Source organism: Schistocerca cancellata, chromosome 4, assembly GCF_023864275.1.
Source record: "Schistocerca cancellata isolate TAMUIC-IGC-003103 chromosome 4, iqSchCanc2.1, whole genome shotgun sequence".
Lineage (NCBI taxonomy): Eukaryota > Metazoa > Arthropoda > Insecta > Orthoptera > Acrididae > Schistocerca > Schistocerca cancellata.
This window is the reverse complement of record NC_064629.1, coordinates 516,764,586-516,787,602: the sequence shown is the minus strand read 5'-3', so window position 1 is coordinate 516,787,602 and position 23,017 is coordinate 516,764,586. Positions and strand designations below refer to the sequence as shown.

Genomic DNA, 23,017 nt, shown 5'->3' with positions numbered 1-23,017 from the left:
AATGTTGCCTTGTTTGTAAACAAAACTGAAGAGATAAGTAACGGGCTGGCAGTTCATGCAACAAACCATCAGCAAAAGGTCTCCATGGTGGGCGATTGGCAGGTGGAAGGCCCTGCACACTGTGTTGATGATATGGATACATAAGTTGCTCATGAAATATCCTCCATGCTCAACTTGAAGATGGTGCAACTGTTCCTGTCTCAGCAACACAATGATACGCAGCATCAAGGGTTGGATGACTCTGCTGTCTTTGGTCTGGAAACGCCATACAATACAGCCTTGCAGCCTGATGTCCATTACCATTTGTGTGGCTGCACATAAATATGTCTACCTGCCCATGAAATGAACATTCTGTCGTGTTTGAATGGAGAACTTACAGTTAACTCACTACCTATAGTACATGTGCACAGTAAACACATTGAAGACAAATGAATGACAAATGTAAACAAGTCTCCCTGGCAACACAGCCCCATCTAGGATACTAGGAATCAAAGGGGTTCAGAGATAAGTGCAGTTTTTGGGTTGTTCCTAGAAAGCCATTGAAAGTCAGATTTCATTAACTTGAAAAATGAGTGATGTTTTAATATTTGGTATATTATGTTTTTTTCATGTTTTGCTGTAAGGAACCTGTCCCCAAAGTTTGCTAAAGTATTTCTGAAATATCCTGCATATTCCATTATCTTTCGGGCATGTGTCCAGTATATTATAAATTCTTGTTCCAATACGTCAGATGACACTGTCAGCTATAATTTCAAGGTGAGTCTTTTACAAGGTTTTTAAGTTAACAATACTGTGGAGTAATCATGCATGTGTCAGAGATAACACTGTTAGTAACAGGAGCATAAGTCCTAGATGAAACTTTACACATCTGAAGAGTAAAACTAAGCAACTGCAGAGCCAGCAAATCCATGCTGCTTACAAAGTATTTGGTTGATTATTGTGAATGGTGTATTTTAGTATGCCAGGCAGTAAAGACTTGGAACAATATTTCCTTTTGAAGCACAGAGATGAAATTGTCTAGCTGGAAGCCTTCACCTCAGTTGAGCAGGTTGTCTGTTAATTATATTTCCACAGCTTCCTTAACCACTGAATCCCAGTAGGATGTGACTGGGGCCAGTCTCTTTACTTACCCATAATCCATGGAATGGCCAATCAAATTACATTGTTCAGCCACTGCAGATTCATTAGCTGTAGAAGACGGATCTGTCACTGGTGTTCAATGTAACACACTTTTACATTGCATGTATTTTGTCCTATGTACCTTTTACCTCACTCACAAGAAATTTCAGTGAGCACCTGAAATACACCCATCTTCTACAGACCAATAAGTCAGCAGTGGCTTAACACTGTATTTCCACTGCTCACTCCATGGATTATGAGAAAGTTAAGATACTGGCAACAGCCTCATCCTGCTGGGATCAAGTGGTCAAGGAAGTTGTTTAAATACAATCAGCAGACAACCTACTCAACTGAGATGAGGATTTCCAGCTCAGAAAATTGCAGAAACTCATTTCATGTCATTTCACATCATTTCACATCTGCACTTTCAAAAGAAATATTGCTGTAAGTCTTCATTGTGTAGCATCCCATCACATGCCATGTGTAATAATCAACCATATACTTCGTAAGAACTGTGTATTTGCTGAGTCTGCACTTGTTTTATATTACCCTTAGATGCATAAAATTTTGGCTATGACTGATGCTCTTGTTACCAACAATGTTACCTCTGACATATGCATGATTACTGCACAGTATTGCGTAAAGTGATTTAAAAGTCTTGCAAGTGACTCACCTTCAGAACAGCTGAAAGGTTGTCAGTTGAAATATCAGAAAAAGAATTAATAATATCCCAGATGTGTGACCAAAAGATGATGGAATATTTGATCTGCTGGGATAACCTTGTATATAATTAACATTTAGACAGTTCAGAGATATTAACTTCAAAATAAAAGCATTCTATATCTTTATGTGGCACAACTAAAACAAGTTCAAATGACAGTGCCAGTGTTGAGTTGGTGATGAAATTTTATAAAACTGTGGCAGTCCCTATAATCTTTAAAGAACAGAGTGTTACTTCTTAACAGTAAAACAAGAACAAAGGATCCAGGCAGGAGAAATAATTTTTTTATGTTCAATTTTTAGAACTCTGAAGACCTGATTGCCCCTGATATAAAGATACAGGACTGAGATTAGACGTAAAGAGTAGCAACCAAAACACACCAGATGAAATGACTAAACCTCTGAAAAGAATGAAGAGCAATAAATATTTTAAAATATTGCATTGCTATAAAGCCATCTGGTGACATATGTCATGGCAGTGAAGTGATGTGTACCTCGCAATTAGTTGTATGGAAGCAGTTCAGTATGATGTGCAATGTGGAGACATGACAGAATGTCAGGAGGGCACTATCATGTTGGGATGCACCCATGATCACACTGTGAACAAAGCTACATTACTTTTTTTGTCTATAAGAATGGTGTGCCACTAGCAGCCATCTAACATAATGTAAGAAAGAACAGTGGTTGTAAAAAGATAGTAATTGACAGGAACTAGAGGTGAGCGTCACACCATGTCAGTGACAAATCAGTATCAAACCTGACAGGAACTGCTGCTGTCAATTCATGCAGGTCAGTCTCAACCAGTTTCCAAGCAAACAATGAGGAGTGAACTACATGTAGTGGTCATTTGGAGTCGGGGTACCTCGCAAAAGATCATTGCTCATGTTAACTTCATTGAACCAAACAACACAGAAACTGGGCAGTACGTGATTGGAAGCATGTAGTGTGATCTGATGAGTAACAATTTTGTGTCCTTTCAAGTGATGCAAGGTATCGAGTACATTGACAGCTCAGTGAGTGTGTGGAGCATCTAATTCAGGCCAAAAGTGATTCTGTGAGATTTTGAGGGTGTTTTTCACACTGTGACCTTGGATCACTCATTCAGGTTACCGGGAACATAGCATGTTTATTTCAACATTCTTGGTGACCAGGTGTTGCTTTTCTGTAGTATTTTCATGGTGAATATGTTAACAACACTCCCATCTTCAGGGATGACAACAGCCCTGTTCACACAGGTGTGTGCATACATTCCATGTTTGACAAACACTCGGTCACCCTATCAAATATCGAATACCGTACTAAATCACCCGATCTTAATTCCATAAGACAGCCAATACATTATTTGCAGTTTGGTGCCTCCACAGGATTTAATTATCAATGGGTCACATCAGCTAGATGTAGCGTACCTGAAGAAAATTATGGACTCTCTTCCTTTCCAAATTCAGGCCGTTATCAAGTCTAGAGGTGGTGATAAAATGTGTTAGCAAGGTGTCTCCTGGTGGTGACAATTTTTTTATCTGGTGTGCTTATATCCGTTTTTTTATTATCATCATATTTTTTGAAGATGTGAGTATTGTAATGGAAATAGTTACTTTTGATTCTCTAGTTGTTTAAATAATGTTACACTTTTTTAGTGGGAGAGTTGGGGAGGGGGAGGGGGGCGCTTGCTGATAGTCCAGGGCAAGTAAAAGATGGCAGAAAATGACAATCCAAACGTAATCCAATTTTTCATATAATCAATTTCATTAATAGAAAAATTGGAATTTTCTCATCTGGCTTCAATCATGCTCATTGTAACTGGAATCTCATTAATATTAACAGTTGTTTTATAACAACTACTGAGTGATTCACACAATAATTATTCATTATTTGGTCAACTGCATAACAGAATTTGAAAACGATATATTTTGGAACTATTTGGGTTAGAAGAAGGTTAACTAACACAATGAACAGTGTGCCATATCAAAGGGATTTGTAACTGGAATGTCTCTAAAGCCATTTAGCATCATGTACATGCCTTACACTATTTGTACAGGTGTCTAAAATTAAAAAGGTCCAAAAAGTATTTTCTGCATTTCATAACAATTGTAGTCATTTCCATTCGCTTCCATAAGTAGTAGTTCTCCTGTTGATTGACTAGTATAACTTATTTCATAGCAGGATTTTAAATATTTTCTGGGCCAGTTTTATCTCAGCCTTGTTGTTCGTGTATTGTAAGTCCTGCAAAGTTCAAAAAGTGTATTTTGCAGCATGCCCTTTTCTGTCATTTCATGTCTTCTGATGTCTTAGCATTGTTGTACCCTTTCCTATGATATCCCACTGAATAAATAATTTTAATTTTAATAAATATGTGCTTGGGTAGGAATCTAATGTTCAGATTTTTCAACATTTTTTCAGTATCACCTACTTAACTTTACTGTCACAGCAATTAGGAGTAAGTGGTTGGTGTAGATACTGTATTGTGGACTTTTCTTTTTTGCTATAATGTTTATGATAGACATTCTTTTACTTGCTTGCAGTACTCCACAGGTATTCTTTGTTTGCTTTTCTTCAATGTGTGCAAGTGTCTAAAATTTGTTGAACTTCTATTTCAGTGAGTCGTCATCTCACATTTCCTATTAAGTTAATCATTTATCTTTGTTTCTTTGATGCAGCTACACTGAAGTAGATCCTGTAGTTATAGCACAAGATGGTGTAGAAATGTTCAAGAAAGAAGGCTTTGAGATAATAATTGTTGATACAAGTGGACGACATAAACAAGAAGAATCACTTTTTGAAGAAATGTTGCAAGTTTCAAATGCAATTGTAAGTAATATTCTGAAACTTGTTGTTTGTTAATTATTTTATTTAACTAAACTCAACATATTTTTTATTCTCATCAGAAACCAGATAATATCATATTCGTCATGGATGCAACAATAGGTCAAGCCTGTGAAGCACAGGCTCGTGCATTCAAGGAGAAGGTTGATGTTGGTTCAGTTATAATAACAAAGCTTGATGGACATGCTAAAGGTGGAGGTGCTCTCAGTGCGTAAGTGTTACTTTTATTTTGTAGAATTGTTGTCACTACCGTCTCAAATTGTGATAAATTTTCAGAGGCTTTCCTTTTTCTGTTTTAGTGTTGCAGCTACACAAAGTCCTATTATTTTCATTGGAACAGGAGAACATATTGATGACTTTGAACCATTTAAAACAAAACCGTTCATTAGTAAGCTTTTAGGGATGGGCGATATAGAAGGTTTAATTGACAAAGTAAATGAGCTGAAACTTGATGACAATGAGGAATTAATAGAAAAGATAAAACATGGGCAGTTCACATTACGTGATATGTACGAGCAGTTTCAGAATATTATGAAAATGGGTCCTTTTTCACAAATAATGGTGAGTTGCTTTCTAATAGTATATAAAATTTTCAAATAGTACAGAGCTGATAATCAGTGAGTCCTGTGTTTCCCACAGTCAGTATTTATTGGTCGTCATTTCATCTTGTTTTAGGGTATGATACCTGGGTTTAGTACAGATTTCTTATCGAAAGGTAGTGAACAGGATTCAATGGCCAGATTGAAGAGGCTCATGACAATTATGGACAGCATGAATGATGGTGGTATGAAATAATTTTATTTTATTTCTATAGAAACCGTTTATCTGAAATAAAAATTGCCTTCACCCTAATTAATAATTCTCTATGTCTGCTCATTTTCCATGTGGTTTAATTTTATTTCAGAATTAGACAGCCGCGATGGTGCAAAACTATTTACAAAACAATCCTCAAGAATAGTGAGGGTTGCACAAGGTTCAGGAGTGACTGAAAGGGAAGTTAAAGAACTTATCTCACAGTACACAAAATTTGCTGCAGTTGTAAAGAAGATGGGTGGAATAAAAGGATTATTCAAAGGTGGTGATATGGCAAAGAATGTAAATCAAGCCCAGATGACGAAGCTTAATCAACAGATGGCGAAGATGATGGATCCTAGGGTTCTTCAACACATGGGTATTTATTTTCATTCATACATATTTATGTTTAACTGACTCTTCTCTTTTCTTCTTGGTGGTATATGTTGAACAGTTGTTGTAGTGAAGTGCACATGTAGAATATTGTTAAAAATTAGGCTTTCACTACATTAGTTAATTCACAAACAGAAATTGTTCAATATAATATCATCACTTCATCATCAACAAAAAACATTTATTCTTGTAGTGTATCTGAAGTTCTGCTTTTGACAACAGTTACATTTTATTATTTTGTGTTCTGTGTGATGATGATGATGCTTACTGTATTTTTTGAAACAGTTTGTAAATAATCACTGCAAAGTGCTTATAAGACACACAAAGACAAATGGATAGTTTATACACATAGTAAAGATCATAGTTGTATGTGTGTGGCAATAGCAACTGTTTCTCAAGTCATTGCCGCATATACAGGTCATGGGAGTAAATCATTGACCATGTGAAGCTCAAACAGTCCTGTTTATTTGTCCACTTAAGCCTTTACTTTCTTTCTGTTGCCCTGTATCCACCTGATGCATGGTTAAGAATGATATGTTGCCTCTCCAATTTTGCGGAGAACCAGCCATATTTGTATTATTACCATGGGATTATCACTCCCAAAGGCATTTTGAAACTTACTGCCAGCCCCTCCTACCCCCACCCCCCACCCTGCTCTTCCAGGACAGGAATCTGTGTACCCTTCAAGTGTGCGCATATGCCATGTGACAGTTTTTGAAGTGGTTGTGCATTGTGTAACTGAGGTGGGACATGGGAAACAGCCTGTTGTATGTATAGAAAGAAGTGGGGAAACTGCCTAAAAATCATATCCAGGCTAACCGGAACACCAACCCCCCCCTCCCCCTCCCCCTCATTAGTCAGCTAGGCAGATTTGATGGGGGCAGTGTGCTCCCTGGTGTCATGGTAAGGGTCATATGATGCACTTGGCTATATGGATGTATTATTCATACACTTGCTGTGAACATCAAAAGGAAAATATGGTTCTTTGTTGCCAAGCTCAACATGAACAGGAGTTCAAAGATGTCAAATAGCTGAACATCAAGAAAAATCTAATAGTGCTTGGAGAAAGATGGAAGTAAGTTTTATGACAGCAGAGGATTTAAACTCTTCCAAGACAGTGAATGCAGAGCTTCTAGGAAAGTGGCCATGCTTCACCAACCACTGCAGGGCACAAAAGTGGAACTGTGGGGACAATGCAAACCATTATAGAGCCCTGTCAATCTCAAGTGTACTTTGTGTTTATGGGGTGGATGGCTGTTGAGGCAATTCAGTCAGGCAAGCTATAGGATAGTTTCCCCACATCTCAGCTTCATTTCACTTGCTTGAATATTTAGGGTGTAAACAAATCACCAAATGAGGTAGCAAATAGTACACAAAAAATTCCAATGTCACAAAGACTAAACTTCAGGTCAAAAGCTAAAACGCTTAAAGACTATCTCCAAAAGTATCAGAGTGTTAGATGCTATTTTTGTGTGACAAGAACACATTTGTGGAAGACATGGAATTCCTTCTGAGGGACACAGGGAGTCATTTTATTTCCCTGTAACTGTAACACATATCTCCAAATATGTTGAGAGAAAAGAGGAGCACAAAAATACTTCACCAATAAAGTTGCTCCCATACTATTAATAATTCATGTGGAGGAATTGAGGCTCATGGCACAAGTGAGACTTGTATTGCCTTGTCTCTAAAAGATTAATTCTTAAACTACTAATGTTTCTTTGCTAAAAGTTCTTAGCCTCTTGTGAAAGGGCCATCTCAGTGGAGGGAGAGCTGAATGTAGTGTGACTGGCTTTACAAACTTCACATTTCACTCAAATAGAAACATACGAGCAGTTCCTGCAGGTGTACATGTACCAAGTACAGTGATAATATGTTCCATTTACCTGCCCCCTAATGAGACTCCAGGCAATGAGCCTCTGCACAGATTTATCATACAGCTCTCCCAATCATTTCTCTGTGGGAAATTTTTAATTGCATTGTTCTGTGGTGATCTGCTACCAGCAGTCCTTAGGCTTGAGCTTCCAAAAGCTTGTTGTCAGAAAATCTTTATTCCGAACCATGCATGCATGTCAGTGCTTGCTAGGAGACCCTTGTATGCTATCAGAATAGATGTTCATCAAGACTAAATAGATGCAGTATAGCACAAATATGACATTAAGTTGATTCAAATGGTACAACACAGTTATAAACATTTTAAACCAGCAGCATGATCTCTGTGTTGCAAAATGTATCAACATGCACTGGTAGTGCTTGTGCTGCTGATAGCAGATAATCCAGTGGAAATGTTGTTGGCCTTCAAGTAGTATTTACAAACATTACGTAGTTAAATTTCTTGAAACCAGGGTGCTCTGCTCAGCAGATGTAAATCAGTAAAATTCGGAACAATCCATGCTTAGTCTCCTCCCACTACACTTTGGCATGATGACTGTGGGAGTAAAAGTTCTTTCAAATAAAGGTATCATGAATGATCATAATTGTTTTCAAATTGTTTTTTCTGTGCTTGCACAGCTTCATGATCATTATGACACTTTTGTGTGAACACTCATTGGATATGTTTTGTTGTTCGGCAATTTGTAGTGCTAGTTGACACCATTGCTCTCTTCCTGTTGCTCAAATGTTTCTGGCTTGAGTAATGAAACACTGCACCAGTTACATATTTTTTCATGCTTAGCATTGCATGTTTCAAGAAGTTATTCTCATTGTCAAGTGCAAATATTTATGTAAGTGTTTTCTGGGATTTTTCACAAACAAATAGTGTGTGTGTGTGTGTGTGTGTGTGTGTGTGTGTGCATGCAGTTTTCTGCATAATGGAGGAGGCATAGTATACTTTGTAACCTTATAAACATCATTACAGTGCAAGAGAGGCAGAACAACACACATACAATCAACCAAAATACTTTAGTACATATTTGCACTCAACCGCGAGAGTAAGTTGTAGACAAATCATGTTGAGCAGGAAAAAGTACATAACTGGTGTAGTATTTCATCATATAAATAATGAATGAATGACAGAGCTGCAGGCTTTCCAGAAACACCAATTATGTTTAATGAAATTTAGTCAAACATTTCAGCTTCCCTGTCAACTGCCACTTCCCTGTCAACTGCCACTTCCCTGTCAACTGCTAAAAACAGTACAAAATTCAGATAACCTTTATTAGATAGTAAATGAGTCCCTGGCTAGGACTTTGATGCCTATTATGTACATACAGGGTGTTACAAAAAGGTACGGCTAAACTTTCAGGATACATTCCTCACACACAAAGAAAGAAAAGATGTTAGGTGCACATGTGTCCGAAAAAGCTTACTTTCCATGTTAGAGCTCATTTTATTACTTCTCTCAAATCACATTAATCATGGAATGGAAACACGCAGCAACAGAACGTACCAGCGCGACTTCAAACACTTTGTTACAGGAAATGTTCAAAATGTCCTCCGCTAGTGAGGATACATGCATCCACCCTCCGTCGCATGGAATCCCTGATGCCCTGATGAAGCCCTGGAGAATGGCGTATTGTATCAAAGCCGTCCACAATACGAGCACGAAGAGTCTCTACATTTGGTACCGGGGTTGCGTAGACAAGAGCTTTCAAATGCCCCCATAAATGAAAGTCAAGAGGGTTGAGGTCAGGAGAGCGTGGAGGACATGGAATTGGTCCGCCTCTACCAATCTATTGGTCACTGAATCTGTTGTTGAGAAGTGTACGAACACTTCGAATGAAATGTGCAGGAGCTCCATGGTCCATGAACCACATGTTGTGTTGTACTTGTAAAGGCACATGTTCTAGCAGCACAGGTAGAGTATCCCATATGAAATCATGATAACGTGCTCCATTGAGCGTAGGTGGAAGAACATGGGCCCCAATCAAGACATCACCAACAATGCCTTCCCAAACGTTCACAGAAAATCTGTGTTGATGACGTGATTGCACAATTGCATTCGGATTCTCGTCAGCCCACACATGTTGATTGTGAAATTTACAATTTGAACACGTTGGAATGAAGCCTCATCTGTAAAGAGAACATTTGCACTGAAATGAGGATTGACACATTGTTGGATGAACCATTCGCAGAAGTGTACCCGTGGAGGCCAACCAGCTGCTGATAGTGCCTGCACACTCTGTACATGGTACGGAAACAACTGGTTCTCTCCATACAGTGACGTGGTCAACGTTACCTTGTACAGCAGCAACTTCTCTGACGCTGACATTAGGTTTATCGTCAACTGCACAAAGAATTGTCTCGTCCATTGCAGGTGTCCTCGTCGTTCTAGGTCTTCCCCAGTCGCGAGTCATAGGCTGGAATGTTCCGTGCTCCCTAAGACACCGATCAGTTGCTTCGAACGTCTTCCTGTTGGGACACCTTCGTTCAGGAAATCTGTCTCCATACAAACGTAACGCGCACGGCTATTGCCCCGTGCTAATCCATACATCAAATGGGCATCTGCCAACTCCGCATTTGTAAACATTGCACTGACTGCAAAACCACGTTCGTGATGAACACTAACCTGTTGATGCTACGTACTGATGTGCTTGGTGCTAGTACTGTAGAGCAATGAGTTGCATGTCAACACAAGCACCGAAGTCAACATTACCTTCCTTTAATTGGGCCAACTGGCGGTGAATTGAAGAAGTACAGTAGATACTAATGAAACTAAAATGAGCTCTAACATGGAAATTAAGTGTTTCCGGACACATGTCCACATAACATATTTTCTTTGTTTGTGTGTGAGGGATGTTTCCTGAAAGTTTGGCCATACCTTTTTGTAACACCCTGCATATCACACAAAAAAAGTTCCTTGAAAAGCTGGGCTCTACTGCATTATGTTTTTTGTTGTTTATATCAACAAAATGTGCTCTGGTGCATCCTTATTGTGAGACGAAACCCGTTTTCACCATCAGAATAGTAAACAAAAGTAGAATGAAGTGGAACAAAGTTCAGAGCACCATGTCAAGAGTTCTGCATGAAATTTCTCATAGCTGGTGAAAACTGGGAACTTACACATTTTCCATCATTCATTTCATAATAATTCTCACCTTACAAGATGTAAATTGTGGTTAATTTTGTCAAAAAAGTTTTATAATTCCCCATTGAAAATGATCAGCAAGCATATCCTGTGTGTCTCCTATCACAATAAATAAGTGAACTGCCCCGAGTTTACTATAATTTTAATGGAGTATCTCTTAACACATGTTTAACTTTTTAGAAGCTTCTCAAAATTTGGTTTGCAGGGTTTGTATAGGCCCAATTTTGGCTCCAATAATGTAGTCAGATTTTTGTGTACCTGATTACAAACCAAGCAAACATGAACTAATATCTCTCTGCAGACCCGGAGCTGTTGTGTAAACCGAGGAACATTGTGCTGCAATCAGCTTTTCAGATGAACAAGATGACAAATGAGCCATAGCACATTTGAATCAATGATCAAACTTAACTCTTAGTGATCAGTTGGTTTTGGACATAAGTGGCAGACTATGAGTTTTATGAGAGACCTCCCGCAGGACACAGTAAACTGTGTAAGCCTGGCAACCAGTCGCAACATATACCAGACACTTCATTGTGATTCTGTGTCGACAATAGGCAGACATACTAAAGAAATGTTATTTAAAAAAATCTAGATTCTCTGAGATCATGGTTAAAAATTTTGCCAACACAAAACAGGAAATGATTTGCACTTCGATAAGGCTTCTACATCTACATCTACATCCATACTCCACAAACCACCTGACGGTGTGTGGCGGAGGGTACCTTGAGTACCTCTATCGGTTCTCCCTTCTATTCCAGTCTCGTATTGTTCGTGGAAAGAAGGATTGTCAGTATGCCTCTGTGTGGGCTCTAATCTCTCTGATTTTATCCTCATGGTCTCTTCGCAAGATATACGTAGGAGGGAGCAATATACTGCTTGACTCTTCGGTGGAGGTATGTTCTCGAAACTTTGACAAAAGCCCGTACCGAGCTTCTGAGCGTCTCTCCTGCAGAGTCTTCCACTGGAGTTTATCTATCATCTCCGTAATGCTTTCGTGATTACTAAATGATCATGTAACGAAGCGCGCTGCTCTCCGTTGGATCTTCTCTATATCTTCTATCAATCCTATCTGGTACGGATCCCACACTGCTGAGCAGTATTCAAGCAGTGGGCGAACAAGCGTACTGTAACCTACTTCCTTTGTTTTTGGATTGCATTTCCTTAGGATTCTTCCAATGAATCTCAGTCTGGCATCTGCTTTACCGACGATCAACATTATATGATCATTCCATTTTAAATCACTCCTAATGCGTACTCCCAGATAATTTATGGTATTAACTGCTTCCAGTTGCTGACCTGCTATTTTGTAGCTAAATGATAAAGGATCTATCTTACTGTGTATTCGCAGCACATTACACTTGTCTACATTGAGATTCAATTGCCATTCCCTGCACCATGCGTCAATTCACTGCAGATCCTCCTGCATTTCAGTACAATTTTCCATTGTTACAACCACTCGATACACCACAGCATCATCTGCAAAAAGCCTCAGTGAACTTCCGATGTCATCCACCAGGTCATTTATGTATATTGTGAATAGCAACGGTCCTATGACACTCCCCTGCGGCACACCTGAAATCACTCTTACTTCGGAAGACTTCTCTCCATTGAGAATGACATGCTGCGTCCTGTTATCTAGGAACTCCTCAATCCAATCACACAATTGGTCTGATAGTCCATATGCTCTTACTTTGTTCATTAAACGACTGTGGGGAACTGTATCGAATGCCTTGCGGAAGTCAAGAAACACGGCATCTACCTGGGAACCCGTGTCTATGGCCCTCTGAGTCTCGTGGACGAATAGTGCAAGCTGGGTTTCACATGACCGTCTTTTTCGAAACCCATGCTGATTCCTACAGAGTAGATTTCTAGTCTCCAGAAAAGTCCTGTAATGTGGTATGTCAGGTGTACATAATAGAATTCTGTCATTGGATATTATATTTAAAGACTTGGTAACAACATAAACATAACACACCTTCAGTAAAGAATATGCGATAGCATGTATTATATCTGATATACTTTGTATTAATGAAATCACAAAATGAAAATTAATGTTACCTGTCTCTTTGTGCAAGTCTTTTTCATAAGTACTTGAAGAAATGTGCAGCAAGCTCTGGATTGTCCCGGTTAATACAAAACTCATGCTACAAAACATGGATAGTCCAAAATAAATATGTTTTTTACTGGGAACGGCAATTTTCTGTATCTAAGAAATAAGCCACATGTCACATGTGAAAGCCCACTGCATAGCTTACAGGTTACTCACCAGAAGCTGACAACTATTTTATAAAGTTACACTTAAAACACACTATACTTTGTATCATCCATTCGATTTTGCAAAATAATCATCAGTTACTTTCTATTTCAATTCACATTTTTCCTGACAATAGTTCTCCGTTCTCATTTGCTAAAGTGCCTGCTTCTGGGACACAGGGAGGAATGCCAGCCCCAGATCGAATACTCATGGATTAATGATATGGGGTGGTGTGCTGGTCAGCCTGGATGTTGGTTTAGATAGTTTTCCACATTCTCTTCAGTGAATAGTGGGTTGGTTACACTACACAAAGACAGTAGTAGTAGTAGTAGTAGTAGTAGTAGTACACAAATTCCACCCCCAAGAGGAGAAAGGTAGCTGGCAGAAGCTTTAAAATGCCTTTGGGAGTGTTGTTGTTGTTGTTGTTGTTGTTGTTGTTGTGGTCTTCAGTCCTGAGACTGGTTTGATGCAGCTCTCCATGCTACTCTATCCTGTGCAAGCTTCATCATCTCCCAGTACCCACTGCAACCTACATCATTTTGAATCTGCTTAGTGTATTCATCTCTTGGTCTCCCTCTATGATTTTTACCCTCCATGCTGCCCTCCAATACTAAAGTGGTGATCCCTTGATGCCTCAGAACATGTCCTACCAACTGATCCCTTCTAGTCAAGTTGTGTCACAAACTCCTCTTCTCCCCAATTCTATTCAATACCTCCTCATTAGTTATGTGATCTACTCATCTAATCTTCAGCATTCTTCTGTAGCACCACATTTTGAAAGCTTCTATTCCCTTCTTGTCAAAATATTGATTGTCCATGTTTCACTTCCATACATAGCTACATCCCATACAAATACTTTCAGAAACAGCTTCCTGACACTTAAATCTATACTTTATGTTAACAAATTTCTCTTCTTCAGAAACACTTTCCTTGCCATTGCCAGTCTACATTTTATATCCTCTCTACTTCGACCATCATCAGTTATTTTACTCCCTAAATAGCAAAACTCCTTTACTACTTTAAGTGTCTCATTTCCTAATCTAATTCCCTCAGCATCACCCGACTTAATTTGACTACATTCCAGTATCCTTGTTTTCCTTTTGTTGATGTTCATCTTATATCCTCCTTTCAAGACATTGTCCATTCCATTCAACTGCTCTTCCAAGTCCTTTGCTGTCTCTGACAGAATTACAATGTCATCGACAAACCTCAAAATTTTTATTTCTTCTCCATGGATTTTAATACCTACTCCGAATTTTTCTTTTGTTTCCTTCACTGCTTGCTCAATATACAGATTGAATAACATTGGGGAGAGGCTACAACCCTGTCTCACTCCCTTCCCTACCACTGCTTCCCTTTCATGTCCCTCGAGTCTTATAACTGCCCTCTGGTTTCTGTACAAATTGTAAATAGCCTTTCACTCCCTGTATTTGACCCCTGCCACCTTCAGAATTTGAAAGAGAGTATTCCGGTCAACATTGTCAAAAGCTTTCTCTAAATCTACAAATGCTAGAAATGTAGGTTTGACTTTCCTTAACTTATCTTCTTAGATAATTTGTTGGGTCAGTATTGCCTCACGATCTTCCCCGAGGTCAGCTTCTACCTGTATATGCAGATACGATTGGTTCTCCACACAACAGAAGAAGCATCATACCAGTCCCAACATGGCACTGGCCAGATAAAGGGCACCAGACAGGAAGGAAGGAAGGAAGAACGAAGGTAGCTTCTCATATTTTGGAGAGTTAAAACATCAGTGCAGTCAATCAAAATTTGTTTGGCATACTGTAGTGACAGATTAACACATTTTTGTACTCCTATGTATGTGCTGATTGGTTCCCAGATTGCTGCATGTTTGCTCTCGTCTGTTACCGAACAAGCTTTGTTCACTACATCCATGTCACATATCGGCTCAGATCCAGGTTCAGAGACATTGCTATTAAACCAGTCACACATTTATTCCTTATCTACTGAACCACCAGAAATTTATGTTCTAAGTGAAAATATTGGTTCTGATTATAACAATACTTCAGGCTTCATTTTTTTATATTTCAAAATTTGTCAAACTATGCATGGATAATCCTCACCTTGAAGATCAGGAGCTTGCTGTATATGATGAGTACAACCATGTAATAATATTAGTTTCTTACACAGAAGAACAAGATTTGAAGTTGAGAAAGTTACATACTATTGTATTGAGCTTGTGAATATTTGTAGAACTGGATGAAAACTGTAGATACACCAACAGTGTAAAATGTTATATGAAAATTTACTTCATAATGATGTAATGGCTGAATTTATTTATGCCACTGAGATATTAAAGAACAAATATAGAGGCCACAGTCTTCGCTGTACTGAGAGTAAAATTTATTTATATGTTTCAGAAAGTGTCAAAGAGATTGATTGTACTGTTAGCTTTTAAAAATCTGCTCATTACTATATATTTTCTCTTCAGGCAAATATCATCACCAGTGTATTCTTTATAGAACATGCAATGATTTTAAACCCAAGTGTGATAACTATGAATTATATAGGAATAAAGAAGACAACTCGCTGAAAGGCAGAAGCCCTGCATCGTCGATAGGTACACAAATAAAAGGTACAGAGCTTGGCTGGCTTTTGGAATGCACTTCCTTTTCAAAGCTTGTAGGGAAAACACACACACGCACAAACGTCTCTCCCTAAATTGTGCTCAGTTGACTGCCAGCTCTTTCCTGGCCCATGGTGAGTGTACTGGGGTGAGGGGTGGAGAGAGGCGGGATGGGGTTTGTGGGAAGCGCCTTGTGAGAGAGTGGGGAACCATCTGTGGGCCAGCTACCGCCTTGTTTTTGGCAACAGTTTGGCAGTGGCCATTCATTCTAGTTGACAGCTGGTGGTTTGTCATATCAATGTAAAATGTTGTGCAGTGGTTGCAGCAGAGCTGGTAAATAACATGGCTACTTTCACAGGTGACCTTGCCCCTGATGGGGTAGAATAAGCCTATGATGGGTGGGTGGATTGGGCACGTCTTGCATCTGGGTCTTCCACAAGGGTATGATCCGTGTGACAGAAGATGGGGGGTGGGATGGCATAGGGATGGACTAGGATGTTGTGGTGGTTGGGTAGGCAGTGGAACACCACTTTGGGTAGGTTTGGAAGTATCTTGGCTAGGATGTTCCTCATTCCAGGGAATTGGGTGACAGTGGGTGTGCTTATTTAAAGCATTCATGCAAGTAGTTCAATAGCTAAGATCAGCAAGAAAAAGAATGTAAAGCTTGAGACTGTAACTGGTTCAGATAAGTTACAGGTATTTTCATTCTTATGAGCATATTATTTTGCATGTGTTTAAATTTTTAACATTTCCCTGTAGTAATTTACATTATTTTTTTTTTCCTTTCTGCTTTAGGTGGAATGCCAGGACTTCAGAATATGATGAGGCAGTTGCAACAAGGAGCAACAGGAGGTCTTGGAAACCTAATGGGTTTTGGAAATAAGTGATAATAGGTTTAACAGTGATGACACATACTGCATATTTATTGTACATTCGAGTATGAAAATTGCAGTTTGGTTTATTTATAACTTCCAAATAATTACTCAGTGCAAAAAAGAAATGAAGAGTATTCTATCTACGATCTTAATAGTTATGAAATTTGCAGAATGGTATCTAGAATTTGGACATCTTTGCATGCCTGTTACAAAATTGAATGTCTTTTCAAATTTAACGTTTGAAATGATTTGAATGTAAATTGAGAAAATGAGAGTAAAAATAGCAAGAAATAAATTCAGTGGGCCTGCATGTACAAGTTGTTGATAAACTTTCAAAAGTATCATATACAAATTTTTCTACTAACTAAAATCCAGTAAAGAGAAGTGTACCCCACTCACCTGATTAAAATTTTGTGTGGCAGGCAAAATGAGTTAAGTATATCTTTCTTTTGAAGAGACACACAATGTATGAAGTGAAAAGAAATTGACAGTCATACTGTAATTTAAGGGTATAAAGTGAGAGATTGAAACAATCCTCCATGATTTAGGTAAAAATGATGCCTTGTCTTGTAATTTTTTCCATTCAGATTTCATGTTCGACATCTTTGTTCCCATTTCACAGTAATGACTTGTCATAACAACAAGGATAGCTGGTCATCTTAAATATATTTTTCAGTGTGTGTGTAACCAAGACCCACAAATGCTGTGAGTAGATCTGGTTCATGAAGAATTGTTGTGGTTTTTTTACCACAGAGTTGTTACTATGGCAGGCACCTGACTGGTTCCCAGGAAGGAGACAATTTCTTCAGTATCCTAAGGCACTGTGGGAGTCTCTTTCAAAAAAATAAAAAAAAACCCCACTGCATGTGTGCATTTCCTATGTTTCTGTAGATGATTGTGTCTTTGACAGGTTGTATGTATATAAGGATGTGCTCACTAGTTACAGTTCCTGGAGGGTAATTTTGCATGATTGTTGCACTTTTCTGTACCAGAGTCCAACTCTGGTAAATAGCAGCATTCTAACAACAAATATCTTAACTACACAGTATTTGTTGTTCTAACTGATAAAGAGGTCTGTGGGCACTGTACAGAAATATAACAACCTGATAAGTGGAATTTTATGGTGCTTACTATGCTTCAACATCTTTATATCACTCCTAATAGAAGTCACCTTTCAGTAGTACCTATTATTTGTCCATCATCTGCCTGCAATATCACCTCATATTTGTGCTAATGTTATACCAATCATTCCCAATGGTTTTACAGTATTCGTTTGGTTTGTTTCAGTGTGTTATCGTTTTCTCAAAATGAACTAAACATTTTGTGCATCACACAATGAGCATGATTGTCGATTTGTCATACAATAATTTACACATGATTTTTGGAGTGCTAATGTGATTATTATTATTAGTGCAAAGCAGACATAATTTTATTGTGTGATTCATAGCAGCTACTTAAAGTATGTGCTTGCATTTGTATTTTTGGTTTTGATCAAATGGGTATCCATCAGTTAAAGACTTTGAAGTTAAACTGAAAAAAAAAAAAAATAATAATACACTGATACTCCTCAGGCTCCACATGCATAGCTCTATTACTAACAGTATATTGATACTGCATGAGACACCCATAGTGTGTTGTGTGGCAGTTTATCTTTCATCCTAACATGTTTTAAAATAATAATACTCACTGCTTTGACAATCCAAGCAATATAAAGAAACACTTTTTTCATGTCTAATGTATAGATCATCTGTGCTATGGTCTGCCTAATGATACTCAGTATCCTGTTGTTGCATAATTTCAAAAAGTCTTTTAGTTTTGCTTATTGTTACCACTAATTTACATTCATAAGGGCAGTAAGAAAGTATGAAAATGGAAAAAAAAGCAATCCAGGGCACCACTAGAATGAATGTTGCCCTCATAATTGTACTACATACATGCTCAAGTTATTAGACTAAAGTCATTTACCTTGCAGAAGATAAATTTATTACAAACCTATATACAAGAATTGACATTCATGCACTTAATACCAAGCACGCCTTTCTTCATCGTAGATAGTTGTGCTGTGGAATTGTTTTCATCAACTTTTCACATGGTATGAAAATATTTCCTGTAACATTTCTTCTTTAAAGTTACAACTACACATTTAAATTGATGATAATTATGACAACAGACATTATAATACCTGATAAACATTTAAAAGAGTATAAGGCACAGGGACATAACAGCCAATGACTTTTCTCACAAACAAGAAGTAATGCAGTTTATACCACTAAATCACTATGTGTCCACTTAGAGGTGCACTAGTAGTGTGTCCACACTGTGAAAATTAAATCATTGTGTGATTTATTACAAAAAGAGGTGCATCTGCAGCACTCAAAAATGTCAACATTAAACAAAAAGTGGATATTTCTTTAATGTATGCAGTTTAATTTCAAAGTGTTACAATAACTTGCTTTAGTCTAATAATTTGAATACACAGTTTTCTCAATTTGTGCAAACAGACTGCATTGTCATTCTTTGAAGAAGTACCTCCAAAGGCAGCTCACTTCGATTTTAAGTTATGTAATTTTCATTTGGTTCCCTCTTGGCTTCTGCACTGCACAACTTGAGATGTGTGGGCCCTACCCTTGTCTGAAGCAGTAGGTATGGAGAGAGAGAGAGAGAGAGAGAGAGAGAGAGAGAGAGAGAGAGAGAGTGTGTGTGTGTGTGTGTGTGTGTGTGTGTGTGTGTGTGTTACTAGAGTTCTGAGTATTCTTTGCACTGCAAATACAGGAAATGTAAATACATGATGTTTTATAAGTGGAGGCCATTAATACTACTGAAGCATTGAGTGCTTATACGACTAATACGGTGTGTGTATTATCATATTCTGGAGACACAGCTTTCCAGTAATGATGACCATTATTCCTTCATCATGTATTAATACATGATACTGACAAAATAGCTGCAGTGAGAAGTCACCTAAAGTCTAAGGATGACTAGTATAATGATGATGATGATGATGATGAATTATTCCAGTACTAATAATGAAGATCTAAGTGCAAATTTTGAGATGGCCAATTTTAGGTGGTCATCCTTTTGTACCAACAGAAATCACATTATACTCTGTGTAAATAAGAATTCAAATGCATTTCTACAACCCTCTGGCGTGGAAAATAACTTGACCGTTTGCTAAGACAGTCTGTTGCGACAGTGTGAAGAATGTTCAGAACAGTATGTAATCAGGAAAGAATAATTAAGATCTCTACTGATGCTGTGAAGAAAACAGCTTCATTGATTGCTAATATTAACTGTTCGCAGGTTATGAGACCAGAACACCACAGTATGATTTTGCTGTTTGTCGCAATATCGTACATGCATCAACAGTTATATCTGTATTACATATCTTAATATTTAATCCAGATTAAATTGTGAAATGAAGAATTTCTGCAAAGGAATAATTCAAAAATTATTAATTTATTTGAAGTATCTGAAAGCAAAATATTTGCATAGCACTATCCTCAGTGCACAACATTCAACAGAAACTAACATATGTGCAAATTATTTTCTGTTTCATTAATCACTTTCATTATACGTGTTACTTAACCATATTGCTGCTCTGATCTTGTGTACACATCCTACTACGCTGTTCCCCAGGTGCTGCAGACACGTATACACGCGCCGCTTGGGTTTTCGTACAGTCCTATGGATGTTTGGATGTGTCCTGAGCTGCTGACTTGTCACTGTTGCAGAGAAGTTACTTCCATATCTCTGTGGATAAAAAAGTTTGAGTATTTATTGTACAACATGTGTACCTCATTGTGTGCTATTATTCACAAAAAAAACCTCATTTAGGTATCTTGAATCATTTGAGATATGACGGTTGTCATAACCACGATTTGTGATGCGCAAGGACGTGAATGGGTGCATCACATGCGGCCATCCATTAGATATGAAACCCAATAACTCAAGAAGGAAGTGAGATACCATTCTGCTCTCAATTTTAAATAATATTTTGATATCTTATATATATATTTCATTCACTTCACTGTATGGGTTAAAATCAGCCATACACAAAGCTTACGCAGTGTGTTTAACCTCTGCAGAATCTATAAATTTCACTCGGTGCTTTACTTAATTTTCTGCAGTGCAGTAACTAGAGCACATAATGAAAAGAAATTCAGCTCTTTATAAAGAACAAAGATATCAGTCAGTAAGATGTGCAAAAATCAATTTGTTTCATGTAATAGTTTTTAAAAAATTGTGTAAGTATTTCATATCGGTCGGAATGCTGTCTCTCGACACAGGTACCAGCATTTGGCGAGCAATGTGGCCATAACAAAAGCCATCCTCAGCATGGAATGCAGAAAGCACATCTGTAGCAGTGAAAGGGTTAACAATATTTACTGATGAAAATTTCCCAAAACGAGGTGTCACAAACAAAAGAATATCATGGCCTTTAGCTTAATAGTGTTCCTTGTCTTACGTAACTCCTTACCAGTTGTTGCATCTTAGCTCACAGAGGACTTGAAAAGTTATTTTGGCTTATAGTTTATTCAAGACACTATTCCCCTGTTCACAAGCTAGTAAATTCTTCCTCATTGTCTTCACTTCGTGATAGAAAGCAGCCTGAGTACATGTACGCTAGAGCTGTATCTATTTTGTTCAGTTATGATGTTACAAAAATAAGAGTAATCACAAAGAAATTGAAGGAAATGGACTCTACATTTTATATACGGAACTGGAATGAAGTAAAGGCACCAAGAAAAATATGGACAAGTAGATGAACGCTTGGACTGACTCAGGATAGTGCATTTTAAACATTTGGCATAGCCGAGATAACTCACAATGATGAACCAAGAGGTTGAAAAGTATTGGCACTGGTGTCATTTGATTTCTCTCCCCATACATCCAAATTTGGAGAAGAGTGTCAATATCACTTGCATACTTCCATTATTTCCTTAATACAATCCTTTTGTGAAGTGTTGATACTAAAATGCTTACAGAATGTTTGTTGAAACATGATTACTATAATTTCGTCACTAATCAGCTCCTTTCACATGGCAAATTAAGTCTGAAATAAACCATATAATTTAGATTTAGCTGACCAACCTGTACTAACTACATAAAATGTTACAAAACATATAAAAGTAGACATATGATGTGCCTTACTTAATCCTCTTAGCACAGATGTTACTGTCTGTTATTTCCATCTGTGCTGTTAGTTTTGTGTGCTCTGCTTTCTGCTTTGCATAGCTGCTATAAGATATACACTCATTAGCAGTTGAATTAGAGGTACATACCGAGTAGTGTGTAGCACGCTGTTTTGACCTGACGATACTGGTGTCTTGTCATGCTACAGACATTGAGGCGCTAAAAGGAATTTTTTTGGAGAGGGGGAGGGATGGGGAGAGACATACTGACCGACAACCGTTCAACCACTGGCCACGACTAATGGAAAATAGACAGAGCTGTTTTCAAGGCATGCATCTCACGTGATTAGTGTTGTACATATGCTCAATAGGGTTCATTTCATGTGATGGATGGGAACTGGAGCTGAGGAGGACGAGGGGGAGGGGGAGAATGCACAAGCAATCTCATGATTGTAGAGTGTTCTTCAAATCATTCTGACATTGTTGAGGAATGATAGGATGGTGGAGGTGCTTTGTCTCGGGGTCACACATTGCTTGCAGGATTCTGTAAGCAAACTAATGTATGCATGTGGCTGGATCGTTTGGTTTTGTATTTTTCTGTAGTGGAAGATTAAGGCACACTAATAGGAGCCCTATTTAATCCTGTGTAAACATCCTCCACATAAGAATACCTTTACTACATGCTCCAGTGGTGCCCTGTTGATAAGTGTGGTGCATTGTTTTATGTTGTTTTTTATGTTGTTTGGGGTGTATCAGCATATACCATTACTCCTTAATCCCAGGTGACCTTTCTCTATGCTCTGGAAGTCCGATGATGGTGGTTGTGCACCCATGCTAATCTCTGCACCCTGTGACTTGCTGTGTACAGAGGTACATATGTGGGCCAGTGGCTTCTGTACCCAACAGCATGTTGGTGTTTCTGGAATGATACTGCTTCTCACTGGCTATTGTTGCCCAACATTAAGTTAATGAGTGATTTGCTTCACTGTGGCTTGTCTAGTCACAGTTAGAAACCACAACAGTTGACCCTAGTGGCAGCGGTCTTCCTAGAATCAAGATACTCTGTTTAGACTTGACACAATAACATCTGAAAATCGCAGTGCCTGCATGGCCTTGGATATGAAAGGTTCCATGCATAAGAAAACAATAATTTGGCTGCGACTAAACACACTGATGTTGCACATCTTGCACTCAGCTGTCATTCGAGTGGCCAGTTTGAGGTCAGTTGACTTTTCAGTCATGTGACCAGCTGTTTCTAATGTTATTGCTGTTGAGTGTTTGATGTGATAAGACTTTAGG

At 38.2% G+C, this 23,017-nt stretch overlaps 1 protein-coding gene across 1 annotated transcript in view; it reads left to right on the top strand.

Annotated features, from left to right (window-relative positions):
• Positions 1–16,903, top strand: part of LOC126185150 (signal recognition particle 54 kDa protein) — a 57,972-nt gene extending 41,069 nt beyond the window's left edge. Inside the window, exons 4-9 of the mRNA XM_049927995.1 lie at positions 4,494–4,644; positions 4,722–4,870; positions 4,959–5,220; positions 5,335–5,443; positions 5,564–5,830; positions 16,507–16,903. Of these exons, the coding sequence (XP_049783952.1) occupies positions 4,494–4,644; positions 4,722–4,870; positions 4,959–5,220; positions 5,335–5,443; positions 5,564–5,830; positions 16,507–16,598 (1,030 nt within the window). The 3' untranslated portion in view covers positions 16,599–16,903. The remainder of the gene's footprint in view (positions 1–4,493; positions 4,645–4,721; positions 4,871–4,958; positions 5,221–5,334; positions 5,444–5,563; positions 5,831–16,506) is intronic.
• The last annotated feature ends 6,114 nt before the right edge of the window (positions 16,904–23,017 follow it).